The 19963-nt window shown below is 48.3% G+C and overlaps 1 protein-coding gene across 3 annotated transcripts; it reads right to left on the reverse strand.

The window, feature by feature from the left end:
* Positions 1–380: 380 nt before the first annotated feature.
* Positions 381–19553, reverse strand: Sall4 (spalt like transcription factor 4). 3 transcript variants are annotated; one of them, XM_020175136.2, is made up of 4 exons: positions 19214–19553; positions 5546–7858; positions 4257–4537; positions 381–2454 (listed from the first exon to the last, which is right to left on the reverse strand). In XM_020175136.2, the coding sequence occupies exons 1-4, from the start codon at positions 19341–19343 to the stop codon at positions 2056–2058; spliced, it is 3123 nt and encodes a 1040-aa protein (XP_020030725.1). In that variant the 5' UTR covers positions 19344–19553; the 3' UTR covers positions 381–2055. The 3 variants fall into 3 exon arrangements, with proteins under 3 accessions (XP_020030725.1, XP_020030726.1, XP_073931089.1); XM_020175137.2 differs by having other exon boundaries at positions 6860–7858; positions 19214–19548; XM_074074988.1 differs by lacking the exon at positions 19214–19553 and adding an exon at positions 18173–19156.
* Positions 19554–19963: the final 410 nt, after the last annotated feature.

Here is a 19963-nt window from a genome sequence, read left to right on the forward strand (position 1 = left end):
TGCCCTCTACCCAGGGACGCATACCAGGTTATGACAGGTTGAAATACGGGCTAATCTAAGGGGTGATAAGCCTTCTATCATCACCAGAAAGTGCTCGACAATGAAATTACTGAGAAAGATTTCTGCCTTAAAAATGTCAGAGGATGCTAAACAGCAGGTAGAGCCAGTGTGTGCTTGAAAAGCACATCTGGGATGGACAGAACCAGATGTGCACTTTTTTTTGGCAGTACTGAGGTTAAGTACAGGCCTTGAGCCTACTAGCCAGGTGCTCTACCACTTGAGCCAGACCCCCAGCTCTGGATGTGTAGTTTTGACTCTAGGAACCAGAGGGTCAAGATATAAGTAGAATATACCAAAAACACAAACAACAAAAACAAAAAACTTACATACATGTTTGGTAGTGGGGGGGACATTCAAAATTTATTTTCCAATAGACAGACAGCATCAGCAGGTACAACTACAGGGTTTCCTCCATAGGTCACACATTCACAAGGCCTGATTAGCCAAACAGGGAGAAAGCCACAGACTGGTGTGTTCTCTTGTCACAATACCTACTTCACAGTGTAAACAGGTGAACACTATACACTTAGAATTCCAGAAGGAAAGGCACGACTTGGCAAAAAAAAAAAAAAAAATTTTTTTTTCTTTTTTTGGATCCTAAAGTCAGGTGCAATAACTAAGAAGGCTTTGGGTGACAGGCTTCATACTCATTTCAGCAGGACCCTTCGACATGGTGAAGAATTCTCTGTCCACAAGTTGGGTCCTTCTTCCTCATTAAACCATTCAATGTCTGTTCAATGTTACTACATGTACAAAAGTGAGTTAACAACAAAAGGAATCAAAGAACATCCAGCTGTTCCCACGAATATGTCACATACGTCAACTCTTAGGTTTTTAAGACAAGGCCTGGGAATACTTCAGCGGTCATAAAATAGGAAAATAGAGATTATGGCTACAAAAAAAAAAATAGATGAGGTAGATAAATTAAAGCTTTCACACTCAGGACTTGCCTGTTCCAACTTTGCAGCCTTCATGTAATACACAGGGTTGGGGTGGAGGGGGAGAATCTTCATTATTACCTGGCCCAAGTGGCACCAAGGGTATTACAAAAAAAATCAGCATGTGAACCTGTGACAGGAAGCACACCCTTCTCATTCTCTTCTCAAGAACAAGAATCCATCCTTCCACAGCGCAGGCACTGTGGAACCACAGCAGGTCCCCTCAGAATCCCCGCTCGGGTGCCCACCTCGCCTGGTGTCTGGAAAGACAAAGCCATGGAAGGTGTGGGGAGCACTTGGCACTCTGGGGGCCCCACATGGACTGGATATTTAAATAAGCAGCAATACACACGTTGGCTCCCTAAGGACTAGAAGTCCGTTCCAGGGCACCTACTTTAAGGTTCTAAGGTTGAAGAGTCTGTCTACAACCTTAGTTTTCTGGGCTTTTGCTTTTTCTTTTTTTTTTTCTTTTTTCCATTTTTAAAGTACATTCAAAAAAAAAAAACAAGAGTGTTGGGTGAGGCCATACAAAAAAGTCCCCAAATAGATGACAGAATGTCCAGATTACCTGCATACCTTTGTTACCATCAAAGTGTGCAGCACCTTCCCCTCAGCCAGGCCAAGCAGTGGTCTTCCACTGTGGTTCAGTAAGCTCCATCAACGCTTCACCTTCAAAGAAGTGATAGTCTTTGGAACAGTTGCTCTTGGTTGTACAAAGCTTCTAGGTATACAGTTTGTCGCAAGTAACACAAGCTACTTTGCAAGACCCGCTTCCTTCCAAAATTAAAAAAAAAAAAAAAAAAAAAATCTAGTCTGTGTCTTGGCATTTTTTTTTTGTTGTTGTTTCTAATTTTTAAATTTTTTTGTTCTGTTTTCATGTTTTGCAAAGCAGCATTAACAACAAATGTTATTGTAAGACTGCCCAAGGCTGCAGTGACAACCGTAAACATCATTTGCATATCGTAAGAAAGTAAACGGGAGGAGGTGGACTTGAGGAAAATCTTAAAAAGCAGAGACTAGATTCCTCCGCTGCTCCTCCTTCCTCCCTCACTTGAGCCTAGCTGACTGCGATCTTGTTTTCTTCCTGGAAGTGAGGGAACTGGGGTTTGGCCACACTATCGGTGACACCTGACTTCTCCCCCTCAGCGCTGCCACCTGACTGGGAGCCATCCATCTTGGACACAGTGGCGTTGTTCACAGAGCTGGTCCCCAGGGAGACCGGGAGTGGGGGGAGGCCGCCACTCTGGATGACCGAGATCTCATTGGTCTTCATGGCCAGGCCGCCGTTGAGCACGCTGGCATACTGGTTCCACACAACAGGGTCCACGATTTCCTTGGAAAACATGTCTGACACCCTCTTTCCATCGGTGCTCAGCAATGCCATCGTGTTCTCTATGGCTAGCTTCCTCCCCCGGCGAGCAGAGTTATTGTTTGCCCCGTGTGTCATGTAATGGACCTGAGGGAACAGGACAGAAGTCGTCATGAAGTTGAGACTCAGCTGTCTGTTGGCAAGCCCCAATCAGTCCGCACGGAGTATGGCTCCCCGCCAAACAGGATCTTAACCTACTGCCAAGATTTCACTGTGAAAAAATTCAGACTCGTGCTAGAGCAGTCAAAGTGGGCCTATCCTCCCCAGCTGTCTCTGCCTCACTGTGCAACGTGTGTGCTCACGTGATACCCACTACCTGCCAGCCGTCGCTCCCAAAGTGAAGGTTAGTATCTGTCAGTACACAAACCTACACACACCCGAGGACAAGAAAAACAGGAAAATAACTTTTTTGTAGAAAACAAGCCAACCTCCCTGACAGAGCTGGCACTATAAATCTCCAACAAAACAAACCTTGCTAGGACAGCCACAGAAGGCCATGGAGGGAGGTGGAGACTACTGAATCTGGATGTTTAATGTCTTCTGAAGAAGAGACTGTTACTGATCCTGCTTCAATCTGCCTGGCTTTCAACTTTTCAAATTTTTTTTTTTTTTGCAGTAATGGGTCTTGAACTCAGGGCTACACCTTGAGCCACTCCACCAGCCCTTTTTTGCAAAAGGTTTTTTGAGATAGAGTCTCAAAGAACTATTTGCCCAGGCTGGCTTCAAACTTCAATCCTCCTGATCTCTGCCTCCTCAGTTGCTAGGATTATAGGCGTGAGCCACTGGTAGACTTTTAAACACTCCTTTTCTTAGACACTCTCATTTATCTTTACCGGTATCAGTTGTCACCACCTGGGCTGAACAGAAGTGACTTGCAATGCCTCATTATAGGCAGCTGTTGGTAACTAATGAGAAAGGGAAGGCCACACTGCAGGAGCATGCAGGTGTCTCCACAATCTGAAACACTTTATGACTTCACCTCCAGGACAACCTGAAGCCAGTCACTGCCACTGCCATTGCTGTCATTACCCCAATTCAGTAGGAGATCAAAGCCAAGTCACCTGCCTTGCTTCCAGTAAAAGCAGCAGTGGACATCCAGCCAGGCCTGTGCTCCAACTAAACCTTGTCCAGTTCTGCAGGTCTAGAAGTTGGTCCTGGAGACTAAGTCACTGCATGTTCTTTGTCAATTTGATTTTAATTAAAACATACACAGCTTTTGGCTGAAGGTGTGGCTCAAGTGGTAGAGCACTTGCCTGCCAAGGGCAAGGCCGAGTTCAAACCCTAAGACCACCAAAAACATACATAGCTTTTGTTATCCATACTTCTAATTTCCAAATGACATGCAGTGTCCTGGATAACTTTAATAGGAAGTCCATACTGGCACACTGGGGCTTGAACTCAGGGCCCACACCTTGAGCCACTCCGCCAGCCCATTTTTGTGATGGGGTTTTTCGAGATAACAGTAGCACAGAAGACCCTCAGCTTTTATTTGTTTTGGGTTCTGGTGGGGCTAAGGTTTGAACTTGGGGCTTGTCGCTTGCAAAGCAGGTGCTCTACCACTTGACCCACATCTCTAGCCAGTTTTATTTACTTATTTATTTTTTCCAGTGGTACTGGGGGATTTGAACTCAGGAGCTTTACCACTCAAACCCCTTGCTAGGTAGTTTCCAGTTAGGGCCTTGGGAACTATTTGCCCAGGGCTGTTTTTGAACTGCATTGCTCCTGATCTCTGCCTCTCTGAGCAGCTAGGATTATAGATGTGAATCACGGAGCCTGGCCTGCCACCCCATTTGGTGTTAATGGAAGAATTCATCATAGACTGTACTGATACACAGATGCCACTCTTATCACCCAGTCCCCAGCCCTCCCGGAAGCCCAGAGAAACCCACCTTCAGGTTGCCTTTGGTGGTGAAAGCTCGCCCGCATACGTTGCACACAAAAGGCTTCTCTCCGGTGTGCGTCCGCTCATGGATCTGCAGGGCACTGGCGGACGAGAAGTTCTTCCCACAGCGTGTACAGCCGTGTTGCTTGGCCTGTCGTCGTGGCTGAGATGATAACAAAGGCGTCATGCCTGGGGACATGGTAGAGGGTCCCACAAATGTGCCAGGAACTTCAACTTTGACACAGGTGGGCTGTGTTCGGATAAACGTTGATGGGAGACTGGTCCGACCTGGTGTGTGAAGGGGAAAAAATCCAAATCTTTATCATCCACACCCATTCATTCTCTGAAGCAAAAGAAGCCTTTGTAAACAAGTTGGGCAGGAAATTTACACCTCCAAAGCAGCTTGCCTTTAATTGTTCATCTGCACAAGGAATGAAGATTCAAATACTTGGGAAACTATACTTTTTTTTTTTTGGTATAAAGATATGGGCATCAGAATATCACATGTAACTGAAGTTCTAATTTCTGCCTAAGAAGTTACTTTCAGTGGTGGCTCAAGCCTATCATCTTAGGTACTCTGGAGGCCAGTCTCCGAGAGATCTGGAGGACCTTGGTTCAAGGCCAGCCCAGGCAAAAATTTCTCAGGATCCCATCTCAACCAGTTAACTGGGCATGGCAGTATAAACAGAAAATCAAGGTCCAGGCCAATCCTGGCATAAAGTGAGATCCTCTCTTAAAAAGAACCAAAAGCAAAACGGACTGGAGGCGAGGCTCAAGTGGTAGAGCGCTGAGTTCGACTCCCAGTACAATCCCCCAAAATAAGTTATCTTGAGCAGCTATTACTCTATTGTACTACTAACAACATCAATGAGCCCCACAATTGGTATCTGCATTTTAAAAAGGATTAACCTTTCCCCCTTCCCCAGTGACTAAAAGAAACATTCCACTTTTGAGTTCAACCCCAGAATCAAAGGACTAACGCTTATTTCAGTGGCCAAAAAAATAAGTGCCTCGTTCCTAAAACATACATCTACCTGGATGTACTTAAGGTTACCCGTGGGGTCAAGGACAAAAGCCAACAAATATTATGCTATGATTAGCCATCACAAAAACGTAAGTATGCCCAGTGCTAGGATAGAGGTCACTGCTACGTCCCTCTACCCAGAAAGACAGAACAGCTAAATGCCCTACAGAAGAGCTGCTTCAGAACACATTCCATGTGAACAGTTCAACCCAGGCTCCATTTTGATGACCTTGAGCCCGACATGGACATAAGTTAAATCCAAAGGCTATCACCTTCCATCTCACTGCGGGTGCTCTCGGAGCTCTCAGCCTTGCCCCCGTCGGGGGACCTGGACTTGATGCTTTCTGCTTGGCTATTGGCGGGGGACACTGCCTGGAAGGACATTGCTTCCATGTTGTCTGGGCTTCGGCTCTGATACTCCTGGTCCCCCAGGAGTGAGGATGAGTCGTTGGTCAGGCCGTCGCTCTCCACAGAGCCGTTTTCCCGGCTGCTCTGGCGCTGCAGACCCAAAGGGACAGGACCTGCTTTTCCCGGGACATCTAGAGAGGCCATCATGGCAAACCCCAGAGTGGGTGATGCCAGGTGGCTGCTGGGAAGAGGTGCGGTGACCTTCGAGGAGCCACCGAGGGCATCCTGGGAGCTCACTTCATCGACATCGATGCTTTCAGCAACATCCCCGTGGCAGGACACAACTGCATTGCCGTTCTCACTGATCACCATGGGCTCGGGACCTGCGAAGTCACAGGGACTCTCCGGCAGAGGCGTGTTGGGAATCTGGCCACCCATGTGCATCCGGATGTGTTGCTGCAACATGACGGCATTGGTAAACTTCTTCTGGCAGATGGGGCACGAATGCTGCGTCTTTACAGACGTGTTGGTTCGGTGGACCCCAAGGTGCGTCTTCAAGTTGCCTTTGGTAGAGAAAGCTCGGCCACAGACCTTGCACTGGAATGGCCTCTCACCAGTGTGAGTACGGTAATGCATCTTGAGGGAACTCTGGCAGCTCAGAACTCGGTGGCATATGACACACTCATTGGGATCAGTGGGGGTCTTGTCAATGTTTTCCACCAACTGCTGCAATTTCAGGGTCTCAGACCCAGGCTCGGGGGTCCCACTTCCCTGGAAGCCACCAACCCTCGGGGAATTGTGGTTGGGCCCCACCCCAAGTACTGTGACTCCACCCGCACTTTCTGGAGAAGGCCCGGGCTGCAGGTCATTGGGCAGGGAGCCCCCTGTGAGGTCCTTGGGGTTAGTTCCTGAAGAAAGACTTTGAGGTAGCCCTATGGAAGGGGTCCCTGTTACAAGGACAGGTTTGCTGTCTAAAGAGAGGCTTGGTTCATCTACAGGGACAGGGACAGAGAGTGCATAGGGGACTCCAGTGCCTGCCGCCACTTTGTCCTGGAATTCGGCAAACAGCTGGGGGTTTGCCTTCACCTGGGGGTGCCGGTGAAAGTGCACCTTCAGATTGCCCTTGGTGGTGAAGCGGTGACCACAGACTGAACACACGAAGGGTCTCTCTCCAGTATGGGAGCGGAGATGAATCTGCAAGGAGCTATCAGTCCCAAAAACCTTGCTACAGTACTTACACTTGTGCTTGTAGAGAGCCGCCTCATCTTTGGGTTTGCCATCCACCGCGGAGATGCTCGATGGCTTTCCTTTCCCCTTCTTGGATGGGTCTAGCGCCACAGTGGAGAAAGGACTCTGGAAGAGCACAGAGCTGGGGGTCTGAGGTAGCAAAGCACTCGGGAGGCGAGACATGACATTGGGGAGCACCCGTGTCCCGTCTGGCTTCAGGGCAAAAGGTGTCAGGCCCGGGGACAGGGAGCCAGCCGTGGAAGGGATGTTGGTGTGAGGTAGCTTGGCTTGCTTCAAGGCATCCAGAGACAGACCTTGGCTTCCGGCCTTCTGGCTGAGCAAGGCCACTGCTGCGGACACCTGCTGGGACACGTGGCTGCCCAAGTTCTTCAGGGCATCGGCCCCCGCCACGCCCGAGTGCAGGGCGTGCGCTGCCCACATGTTCACCTGGACTCGGATCTGCTCGGTGAGCTGGATCTGCTGCAGCTGCTGCTGCTGCAGGCACAGGATCTGCTCCAGCACCCAAGGGATGCTGTTGGCACCCGGCACTGGTGTGGGTGGCGCATCCACACTCCGCTGGTTCACCGCCACCTTGGTGCCCCGCAGCGCCTGCAGGGTCACGTTAGTGTTGGCCACTTTTCCTTTGTGTAAATAGCTTATGTCCTGGGGTGTAGGGGGCAGGGCAGGCTCTGTCTTCAAGTACACAACTGACTCTGTACCCGGCTTCTCCTTCGTGTCCCCTGAGCTGCCACAACTCTCCCTGTGACTGTCCTTCCTGCTTGGACTGGATGGCTGGTGGCTCAGTACAGCTCTGGAGAAGTCTTCTGAAGGCACTGGCCCCTCGCTGTCATTCATGATGAGAACAGGTGGAGTTTTAGTGCAATTTTTCTTATGTTCCAAGAATTCAGAGAGGCTGAAGAGCTCAGCACAGCATTTCTCACAGACGTGAGTCTCCTCCCGACGAAGACGCTTTACTGTCGCTTCATCGATCCCTGGGTTCACTGGAGCACCTGTGATAGGAGACAAAAGGCTAAGAAGTCTGCCCCAAAAAGGCTGTGGGGTGATCCCTTGAGAAGAACTCCAATTCACAACAGAACACACCGGTCTTCATTGACTGTGTTCCTCCAGGCCTAGATGGTGTAAGTCACCCAAAAAGTCTGTGAGAGCCAACCACTATGTGATGGGTTAACTATATAGTCTCCAAGAGGTAAGGCAAGGTTGTAACTGCCCCACACACACGTTCATGTGACCTCACATGGGATGGGGCTTGTCAAATGTAATCAGGTTGGGCCCTGGACCTAATGTGCACGATGTGTAGTTCCAAGAGAAAGAAAAGGACAGAGACAGAGAATTCCACCCTGTAAAGACAAAGGCAGACAGAGATATGCCAGGTACCAGATCTGCCTTGTGCAGAGCCTCTAGAAGGAACTGAGCCTGTTGTCACCTAAATACAGACACCTGGCCCCCCACACCTGTGAGGAATACACTTCTGCTTTTTTGTTGTTTTGGCGTGTGTATGGGGGTGGGGGTGGGGGGACAGTGAGGTTTGAACTCAGAGCATCACGCTTACAAAGCGGGTACTCTACCACTTGAGCCACACCTCCAGCCTGTTTTGCTCTGGTTACTTTGGAGATGGGGTCTCTACTACTTGCTTGGGCTGGCCTTGAACTGCAATCCTGACTTCAACCTCTCGAACAGCTAGGATTACAGTCGTAAGCCACTGGTGCCCTCGAACTGCAATTCTCCTGCTTCTGCTTCCTAAGTGCTGGACTGCAAGCATGTGCCATCATGCCCAGCTTCACCTACTCTTTTCCAGCTTTTGATGAGACAAAAATAACACAAGTTTAGTAGAAATGGCATTTGGAATTTCTTTTTTCTTTATTTTGACAGCACTGGGGTTTGAACCCAGGGCCTTATGCTCCCTAGGCAGTGGCTCCATCACTTGGGCTACTCTACCAGTTTGGTATTTGCAATTTCCACATTTTGATCTTTGCCTAGGATCCTCTCTTGCAATGCGGGACAGCTGCAGCTCCATCAGCCACTGTCACAGGGGAAGCTATGGCTACTCCACAGCACTGGATGACTAAACTGGGAGGTTTGGTCACAATCTTCACCTGTCCACTTACAACATGCTCAACACATGACGGGTTGATGAGGACATAATCCCACTGTACAACTGGAGCACAAATACACAAATAAACAAAACAGTACTATTTTGAGCAGATTATAGTTTTTTTTGTGGTACTAGGGATTGAATTCAGGACCTAAACACTGAGTCATGCCTCCAGCCCTTTTGCTTTTGTTATTTTTCAGATCAGGTCTCATTTTTGCCCCATGGGCCTTAGACATCAATCCTCTCTCTACCTATGCCTCCCTTTGAGCTGATATTACAGGTATATACCATCATGCCCAACCTTGTGCACAGATTATTTATTTATGGCACCTCCTCAGTCCTCTGAGCAGTTACTATCTTTAAAATGATTGACTCAAGAATTTCTTTGGTAACTAGAGCATACCCAGTTGAGGGTTAGTGTTAGCCCTAACTTCCATTTTAGGACTGTGCTGTAGCCAGACGCCTGGGTCCTAGGGGTAAGTAGGCCTACTTCTAGGTTGTCACTGGAACTTGGGGATCTCAGACTCCACAACACTGAGCCTATGATTGTAAATCATATACACATTGGCACAAGCCCACAAAGACAGGTGCGGTGGCCTACATCTGTAATCCCAGCAGCTGGAAGGCTGAAACAGAAAGATGATGAGTTCAAGGCCAGAGAGAGACTATGTCCACCCCTCCCCCCAAAACAACAACAAAAAAACCAGCCAGGGGCTCACACCAGTAATTCTGTAATCCTAGCTACTTAGGAGGCAGAGATCAGAAGAACCACAATTCGAGAGATCCTATCTGGAAAAAGCCCATCACAAAAAAAAGGGCTGGTGGAATGGCTCAAGGTGAAGGCCCTGAGTTCAAACCCCAGTACCACAAAAAAAAAAAAAAAAGACACAGGTGGTTCACACCTGCAATCCTAGCTACTTGAGAGGCTGTGATTGGGAGGATCGTTGCCACCTAGGCAGACAGTCTTCAAAAAAAAAAAAAATCCTCAAAATAACCAGAGCAGGGGAACCCTCCTCCAACTCTGGGGACTCCATTTTTCACTTCAAACTCTCCGTTTTAATTAATACTTTAAAAAATAAAAAAATAACCGGAGAAAAATGGACTGGAGGTATGGCTTAAGTGCCTTCTTTTCAAGTGTAAAGCTTGTAAGTTCAAACCTCAGTCCCAGTCAAAAAAGCAAAACAAACAAACAAACAAACAAAAAACCCCCACACATGTAATATAAAAAACCTGGGGCTGCCAGTAAGGTATATAGGTCAGTAGTAGAGTGCTTGCCTAGCATGAGTAAGGCCAGGGTTTCAATCCCCAGCACCAATGAAAAACCCTCTCCCACAGTTACATCAGCAAAAAAAGCCAAGTTTTGGTCTAGCCACTGTACAAAAACAAGGCCTAAATTGTGTACAAATGTTAGGTGAAATGGGATGCAGCACAGTATGTAAAACGTTAAGTCTTTTTGTCTAAAATGAAGCCTGGGTAGGGAATGTAGAAATGGGGGAGGGGAGTCCTCTGCATGGAAGAATTACACTTTGGATGTTCCGTAAACCAACACACTCACTCTCTCTCAGCTTCTAGGATGTCTCCACTCTGGAAAACCATGGTCACCAATAGTTTGTGGAAGAGGGTTCAATCATGAAAGCACACGGCCTTAAACCCTCTTACTCTGCAGTATTTCAGATGGAAGTTTGAGTGGGGGATGGGGGTGGGCAGGGGAAGAGCCAATCACCCTGAGTAGGTCCTGCCTGCCAATAGCAGTGACCTAGAAACAAGCCATGGCCACACAGCCCACCCAACACTTCCTAAGGTGAACAGCTCCTATCCTAAGACTGCCACTCTTTTCTCCCAGAAACCCTGGGCAGTATGGGACAAGTGTGGGGGATGGGGCTGGATAAAAGAAAGGGGTGGAACAAGGAAGGACACTTGTTACCAGCCTGCTTCTGAGACTTTCAGAAGTTGGTTTAGGGGCTGGCAGAATGGCTGGCTCAAGTGGAAGAACGCCTGCCTAGCAAGCAAAGGCCATGAGTTCAAACCCCAGTCCCGGCAAAAAAAAAAAAAGTGTTTGGATGTAACCAGCATTGGTATTTCCAGACAGTCCCAGTAGGTAGGCACAGCCCAAAACCTATTTTTCTTTTCTTGCTTTTTTGGAGATGGGGAACCCACTATATACTCCAGGTTGCCCTTGAACTCTCAAAGTTCACGACTCAAGTCTGCTGAGTGCCGGGATTACAAATATGCACCACCACACCTGGTAAAGCCTGTCTTGAGGCCCCATGGTTATATGATTCAGTCCTATTTCAAGACTCAATTTAAGAACTGGGGGCGTGGCTAAAGTGGTAGAGTGCCTGCCTAGCAAGCATAAGGCTCTGAGCTCAAACACCAATACTGAGAGAAAAAACAGACACCAATGTTGAGAGACTCAGGTTTAGACAGACAGTATTTATACCCACAATTTTCTGGGAGCTCAACAAATACAGTGCTTGTGGGGGTGTTCTTTCTGGAGAGACAATTTTAGCAATTGTGTCAAGAACCTTTTTTTGTGTGTGTGGTACTGTGGTTTGAACTCAGGGCCTACACCTTGAGCCACTCCACCAGCCCTTTTTTGTGATGGGTTTTTTTCGAGATAGGGTCTCATTTGCCAGGGCTGGCTTTGAACCTCAACCCTCCTGATCTTTGCCTCCTGAGTAGCTGGGATTACAGGCTGTTTTAACCTCAGCGCAATGCTTCACTTCTTAGCTAGGAATTTACACCCTGAGCTACAAGGCTTTTCTTGCAGCACGAATGCACTGTGCCAGTGAATTTCCGGTTAAATAAAAGAATGTACAGAAAAGATGAACACTTTGTAGCGTGCAGAAACAAAGTACACCTACATTGTAGGAGAGTAAAAAAAAGGCAGACAGGATGCACACATAATATGTTACCATTGGGTTTGCAGGTAAACACAGAAATGCCTAAGAGGAAAAGCTTAAATGGTAAGTGAAACTGTTGCTCATAGCTACCTCCTGGAGAGTGGATCTCGAAGCTTTTGGCAGAAAATTAAACTATAGTTTGTTTTTTTTTTTTGGCTGTACTGGGGTTTGAATTCAGGTCCTTGAGGTTGGTAGGCAGGCGCTCTACCACTTGAGCCCTCTGCCAGCCCAAAGGCTTAGTATCAAGCACCTCCAAGACACAGCCACTTCCGAAATCAAGCCAGGTTCTTCCCACTGGACCTTCTGTCTCAGCTACTCTACTTCTGAAAATCGATGATAAGGCTCACACAAAAATGGTGACCACTCCATTCTACTGTTTAAGGGTCAAATTAAACCACCCATACCAACCCCTCTCCACACAAGAACAAAACCATAACCATGCACTTTGGACTCTTTTGCAGAGGGGTTCTACCACTTGAGTCATGCCCCAGTCCTTATGTTGTTTTTCCAAACAGGACCTCTGTACTCTTTGATCTTCCTGCCTCTGCCTTCCCAAGTGGCTGGGATTACAGGTATGCACCACCATTATTTATCTTCATAGCCATGTAATCAAATGAATATCTTGTTCCCATTCTGCAGATGTGGAAACTGAAGCTTGGAAATATGAAGAGACTCAACTGGGTGCTGGTGGCTCAAGCCTGTAATCCTGTCTACCTGGGAAGCCGGGATTGGGAGGATCCAGGTTTAAGGCCAGCCAAATTCCATCTGGGTTGGAGGCATGGCTCAAGTGGTAGACTACCTGCTTTGAAAGTGAGAAGTCCTGAATTAAAGACTCAAGGTGACACAAAGCTAACTAGATCATAGAAAATCAAGTACTGGATGGCTAACACTGAGGACAATAAAATGAGGGTTCAGTTTTAACTATTTCTTCCACAACAGTTTCTAAGCCCTGCCTTTACTGGGGAGTTTAGGAGGGACCCCACACACACTAGACAAGTGCTCTACCACCTGAGCTATGCCCCAACCCTCTGAGGTGGTTTTTTCTACAGTACTGGGGTTTGAACCCAGGGCCTTCACCTTGAGCCACTCCACCAGCCCTATTTTTGTGAAGGGTTTTTCGAGATAGGATCTCAAGAACTATTTGTCTTTGAACCTGCAATCCTCCTGATCTCTGCCTCCTGAGTAGCTAGGATTATAGGCGTGAGCCACTGGCTCCCTCCAAGCGTTCTCATTTCAACCCTCCCTCTATGGAGGCTTTCAACATTTTTTCTCTAACTGCCCCTCCCCCATGAAGTTTCAGTATCATAAAAGTGTTCATGTATCATGATTCTTTGGCTGGTCACAAACCATTATTAGATTGGTAAGTTTCGTTCCCTCCCCTGCAAAGACTTTCATCCCTTTGAGGGCAATGTCTTCTCACTGAATCTCTGTCCTACAGCAGGCTTTTTGTCATTATATTGTTTGTTCTAGGGATTGAACCTAGGTCCTTGTACATGGTAAGCAAGGATTCTACTCCTGAACTACACCCATGCGCTTTTCTTTGGCAGTGCTAGAATTTCAATTCAGGGCCTCAAACAGGTAGGTGTTCTATCACTTGGGCGCGGCCCCCAGGCCTTTCTGGGGTGGCTTTCACTAAGATCCTCCTGTGACCCTATGCCTTGCAATTAGCTAGGATGATATGCCCTGGTTTTATTGGTTTCCATGGGGTCTCGTGAACTTTTCTGCCCAGGCAGGTCTCGAACCTTGATCCTCCCAATCCCTTGCCTCCTGAGTAGCTGGGATTAGCAGTCACCTTGCCCAGTCACTAAAACAGGCATTCTTTTCTTTCTTTCTTTTTTTTTTAAAAAAAGGCACTCTTTTACTTGAGCCACTCACCAGGTAAAGCAGACATTGTTAACCTGGGGTCCATGAAATTAAGATAAGGAAAAATTGGTACCTTTATTCTTACTGAGATGAACCAAAATTAACATTTTCTCCAATTAGCACCCAAGGAACATGCCACAGCGATGTTAGCCCAATCCAGACTCTGGTGGTTGCTTGACAGGATGCTAGACCTTGTTATTTCCTTACCCGTTTATTGACTTTTCTTTTCAATCCTGTTATTTATTACATTAATAAACCACACGCTACTAATCTGGTGTATGTGTGTGTGTGAGAAAGGGGTGGGGGTTAGTTCTAGGACCCCATGCAGACATTAAAATAGTATGTTCAAGTCCCTTTTGCAAAATAGTGTACCTGTTTGCATTAACTTTTTTTGGCCATACTAAGGCTTGAACTCAGGACTCATTGCTAGCCATGAGTCTACCATTCAAGCCACTCCACCAGCCCAGCATTTACATAACTTGTACAAGCTCTTGCATACTTTAGTCTCTAGATGGCTTTGAATACCCCTAATATGTCAGAGCTTTGTAAACAGCTATGCAAATTCTATGTAAACAGCAGCCCTACAGTATTGTCTAGGCAATAATGGCAAGATACCAAAGCCTGTACTTGGTGAGCTAAGCCATGGCTTCCCAGGCACTTCTGATGCCTACTTGGCTGAATCTGCAGGTACAGAGACCAGCAGATGTGGACAGCCAGCTGTCTACCACAGTGTTCATTGCTGAGGACACAATTTGCACCCTTGATTGCGTAGGTGTTTTCAACATGGATGAGAAGGGCTCCACCTATGGCACAGGAAAGGTTAACCTTCCCTGTGCAAGGACCCACCAGTTCCCAGTGATTTATTTTCTGCCTGAACGCCAGCTGCCTTTGCTGTATACACAAGCCCCCTGCCCGCCTTTCTACAGCCTCCCAGCAACAGCAGCACCCTCCCACTGGAGCCTTCGAACAGCAGCAGCCCTGTTTGCTTGTGCAGTAAAAAGTGCCTCTGCCTCCACACCACCATCGGCAAATACGGTTCAGTATTTGCCAAGGAGTAAGAGGGCTCTGTTAGGAACAATTGCTGGGTATGCTTAAGTTAACCCAAAAGGGAGAAAAGCAAAGTTCAGAGGAATTACACCACCGGTCCTTTTTCCACCCCTTCACCCCACCCCCACCCCGAATTTTAGGAATGTTATCTCTGCACATCTAGTTATCCAATAAGTTAGAAGAATGCAGTAAACCCAGCAGGGGTCTTAGATTCACTCACTGCCAAATGGAGAGAAAATACTCTCACCATTGTATAAAGGGAAGGTAATCTGCCAGAGGCCAAACTCTGGAAACACTAAAACGCTTAAAAAACTAAAACCTGTATATCTTGATAAAAGCATTAGGACTCAGGCTTATCTGTTCTCATTCCTATATTAAAGGAATGACAATGAGCAGATTATCTACAGCACACAATATCTCCTCCCCTCCCCCACCCCGGGATAAGTACTAAGCAAAACAAAAGGAAATTATGTCCCCAAGTAATGAGGCAGTTGAAAGTGCCTTTTTAAAAAAAGTTTGGTAAACACTTCAGTATCAAGTCCTTTTTAACTGAACTTATAGATGGCAAATTAGACCTGAAATAAGTTTCTACTTAATTAAGATCTAAAACAAAAAAAAAAAAAAAAAAAGGAAGTTTCAAACAGTCTCGGATCAAAGTTCAGGAGCCCTGTGGAAAAGGTTTTGAGAAAGGATCACACAGAGCTGCTGAGGTGGGTCATCTCCCTCTGCCATCAAGATTATAGAGCTGTGTCCCCATTTTGCCTCCCTTGGAGCCATTCTTTAAGGAAATCTGCAAACTCCATGAGGGCAGGAGTTTTTATTCCCTCCTTCTGCAGAACCCCCGGAACAAAGCCTGGCACAGACTTGGTTAAAAAAAGAAAGACAGTACTGGTCAGGAGTGCTGTAGCTCTTGTCCAGATTTTCAGGCTTTTAAACACATTTACGTGTTTTTAAAAGTAAATCAAAGTGCAATCAGAAGTGTTAAAATAATTTCTTGAATTTTCCATTTTTTCCAGGGTTGAATAACCCAGAGAAACCAAATGCAAACACTGGTTTCGCTCCAGCTTGCTTCATGTAAGTTTGCGGAAAAATTTCGGTTCAAATGTTAATAGTGTACAATTGAATTATAGAGGCATGCATGCATAGCCTTCCTCTTAGAAACCTGAGTAGTTTTGATTTCAAATTTGCTTGTGCAATTAGATTAAACCATAATGCAACAGTAACAAAAGGAAGAAAAAGAAAAATTTAAAGAGATCACCCAACCCAATGTGCTTCAAACATTAACCATGGCTTCCTCCTGTTGGGAGCATAGAAGAAAAATCCCACCCAGTAAACGGCAGCAGGGAAACCCAAGCAAACACAGCCCCTGGGATCAGAGCAGGCACCATGAGTTGCAATTTGCTCTCAATGGAATTACAACCTGAGTTCCATTGCTTGTGAGAATCCGCCATCTACAGAACTTGCAGCTCAACACCATCTTGAAACAAGTGTCCGATCACATTCCCAGTGGACAACAGACCCTCTGTGGTTGAAGTCATCTAGATAGTGTTCTTGCCAGTGCAAAAGGGAGAACCCAAAACCCCAAAACTCAAGCTATGCTTAAGGCCACACAGCTGAAATGCATACAACCAGACTGGAATGCAGACTCCCAAAAATCTAAATTTCCAGTCACCCACCGACACTTCATATTTAAAAAGAGGAAATGCTATCCCTGTCTCCCGTGTCGCAAAATGGTTCCCAATCCCCTACCTGAGGAAGCTTGCCAACCAAGCCAGGCCTCCAATGACAAAGTATCATTTACGTGTGCACTGGAGTGTGAGCGCCCTTCTTTTCGTGAGGATACATTTTTACATGCAATTTACCTTTAATGAATTTAAAAAAGGGACTGTCGGCAAATTGCAGACCCTGTTCCTTTTTGGAATCTGACGAGTTGCCCCAGAACGTTAACCATAGCCAATATAGACACGGCATTTGAAGCTAGAAACCCAGGCTAGTCAGTTACTTAAAACTAGGCGATCTTAATTGTTGCTGGTTGTAATCCAGTTTAGCACAAAGGGCATTTGAAACCCTTTTGAGGAAATGCTAATTTTCCTTTAAGGAGCGTTAGTCCCCTCCTCGACCACCTGCAGATTTTTTGATCTGCTAATTATTGCCCGGGACTGCAATCTCAAAAAGTGTGGCAAAAATAAGATCGATCCAATCCTTATTTTTAAAGTTATACCTAGCATCTATACTGAGATCGACCCCATAAATGCAAACACCCGAAATGCAACCAGTGAAAACCTACTGCGTGGAAAAAAAACTACCTTCTGTCCCAAGGCGACAACCGAGGGCTCTGCAAACACATTCTAGGATCGAGGAATTCTTTTCAAGAATTACAAAAACTTGGCAACGATATCGGGCATAGACGGCGATCGACCAGGTAACTGGCAGAAATCCCTTGGGGTGTCATCCTTGGCCCAGCCCGCCTCACTCACCAGGTGTGAGCCAGTATCTGCGCCAGGGTTCCGCCTCCCAGCGCAGAGCTCTGCTCCAGAATGGGCCTCCAGGGGGCGCGCGCGCGCAACCCGCCCGGCTGGTGTGCGCCAAGCGCGGGGATCAATAGCGAACTCCCCTCCAGAACCGCGGTAGAAGCGCACAGCCAGGCCCCGGAGCCCAGCCCCGCTCAGGTTTAACTCAAAGTCAGCCACCGTAAACTTCGGGGTCCTTCTGAAATAGTCTCCCCCTAAAGGTGCCAACCACCACTAAAAGCCTCACTCGTGTGCGCCCACCCAAAATGAAGGGTGAAGGGGGAGGTCAGCGCAGGACCAGGGGAGGGGTCAGGGCCAGGAGCTTGCCCCTCCTCTCCGGAGGAAGCAGGCGGGCTGAGGGTTAACCCTTTTGTTCCAGGTGGGCCGGGCGACGCAGCCTCTCCCCGCTCCCCCCAACCCTCAGCCAACGCACAAAAAAGCGTGCATCCAGGGTGCCGAGACTTCCAAAGTGTTCTGTCCTGTCCAACCGATGCATCAAAGACGCACAGCTGACCCCGGGCCAAACCAGTATTTTTCATTTGCCCTGGAAAAATGTTGGAGAAGGGACATTTTATTTAGCTATTATAAAATGGGGAAATTACATTCTTTACCCAACAAAAACGGGGAGGGTCGGGAGCTAAGAAGTAGCAACCGTCTTCCCAGGAAAGTGGGGCGTCGGAGTCGGGTTCCGAGTGTCCGGGATTAGTACGCAGTGCTTACCCACTGCTGGGGAATTAGAAAACAGGGTGGGAGGGGAGAGGAGCGATGAAGGCCGCTGGAGGCGGCCAAAAAAAAAAAAAAAAGTGCCCCTCCCCCCACGCATACGCTGAAAATTTATCAGGCGACAATTTGGCGGGCCGGAGGAGAGATAGTGGGAAATGGACTTACTCCCAATTGATCAAGTCGGAGGAGAGTTGGGCCCCGGCTCCCGGCCGTGCTGGGGTCCCGAACTCCTCTCGCCCGGGGAGGCACTGCCGCGGAAGCGTGGGCCGGGTCAGCCCCAGGAGCTCGCCCTGGCCCGACCTCTCCCCTTTCACCTCCCGAGCGCGCATTTGGAGAGCCAGGGACCCCAGGAAAAAAACACGCAAAAAGCAAAGCGGGTGCACTTCGGCGGGATGGCAGCGCGCCCACTACCCCGGCCTCCGGGGGTAGGTAGCACCCTCTGGCTGGCCGCGGTTATTTTTAGGAAGTCGGAAATCAAAGATGGCTGGAGGTCAGGCCCCGAAAGGTTAGGGCGAAGATCGGCAGGCGGCGTAACCCGGGGGAAAAGGCGAAAGCCAAAAAAGAAAAGAATTGAAAACAGAAATAAGGTGCCCTTCTCCACTAGCTCCGTGGGCGCACCAGCTCCTCCACAGCGCGGGTGGCCAGCACCCCAGCCCCTGCGGGTAGGGAGAGGTCGCGCCCCCTCCCCCACTTGGCCTGGGAGGGGCGCGTGCAACAGATCGCCCCCGGGAGGGGGGGGTGGTCATTCAGGAGTGCGCCCCTCCTTCAGCCTCCTACAAAAGCCCCCAAGGGCTGGTGGAAAGGGTGGGGATCCCTGGGGTCTCTTTCTTTTAAAAGCGGCGCCAGAGAGGGAGGGGGAGCCTAAGTTGGGGGGGGCTGCTAGTGAGGGAGTGGAACCAATTAAGTCGCTGAGGACAAGAGAGACCCTTTTAGAAGTGAGGGAGCCAGAGTGGGGGGTCAGCTTTACAATAAGAGGGGAGAGAGTGGGGGTGAAACTTACACAAGAGCGAAGAAAAAAAAAGTGTAAAATCTGCAAGGGCGGGGGAAGTGAAGCTGCCTCTCTACCCCGAGGGGCCCGGAGTCCCCACACCTTGGTTCCAGAATCAGCGCTGGGCGCCTCGGCTCCCCGCAACCCGCGCCCTCGAGGGTCCCGCGGACGTCCAGGAAACTCCCTCCCCGGCGGGCGGGCGCCCCGGCCGCACTCACCGCGCTCCCCCGCCGCCGGCGCCGCTGGGGCCGCATCTGCAGGCTCTGGGGTCGGCTGCTGCGGCGGCTGCTCGCCCTGGTCCTCCTCCGAGTTGATGTGCTGGGGTTTCGCCTGTTTGCGCCTCGACATGGTGCGAGCATCGGGGCGCCGGGAGAGCCGCGTTTATTTGCCCTCTCCGCCACAAATTCCTGGAGTTGGGAAATTTACCCCCCTTCGGCCGGAACGCGCATGTCCCAGTAATTATTATTATCAATAATGCATTGCGATTTATCATGAGCCCTGACAGCTGATTGGCCTGGGTCCAAGACCTCAGAGATCATTTAAATAAACCCTCATTGATCAGGGAGGGGCGAGGCATTCTGGGCTTTGTAGTCCGGTCCTACATGTGACAAAGGCGTGTTCATCAGGGCAGAGCAGCTAATTAGCATCCGGGCTCAGATTGGCTGGGGCGCGCACGAAATCAGAGGGGGATCCATCCTCACTGCGACTATCCAAGACCTTAGAGGGGAAGAGAAAAAGCGGGGGGATGTGTACTTGCAAAAAACTAGGGGCGTGCATAAAAGTTTTGGAACGGGTTGTGTTTGGTCGTGTGCTCTAAAAATTACTTTTGTAATTGTGACGTTGATAACGGCCAGCTGAGAAAGGCAGGTTTTCTCACAGTGGAATATTTTGGCTTAATTTTTACATCTAAAACCAACCAACAAAACCTGAGATGAGACCTCTGTTCCCTTCCATCTTCTTTTTGGTGG

The sequence above is a fragment of the Castor canadensis genome, chromosome 5 (assembly GCF_047511655.1).
Source record: "Castor canadensis chromosome 5, mCasCan1.hap1v2, whole genome shotgun sequence".
Taxonomy (NCBI): domain Eukaryota; kingdom Metazoa; phylum Chordata; class Mammalia; order Rodentia; family Castoridae; genus Castor; species Castor canadensis.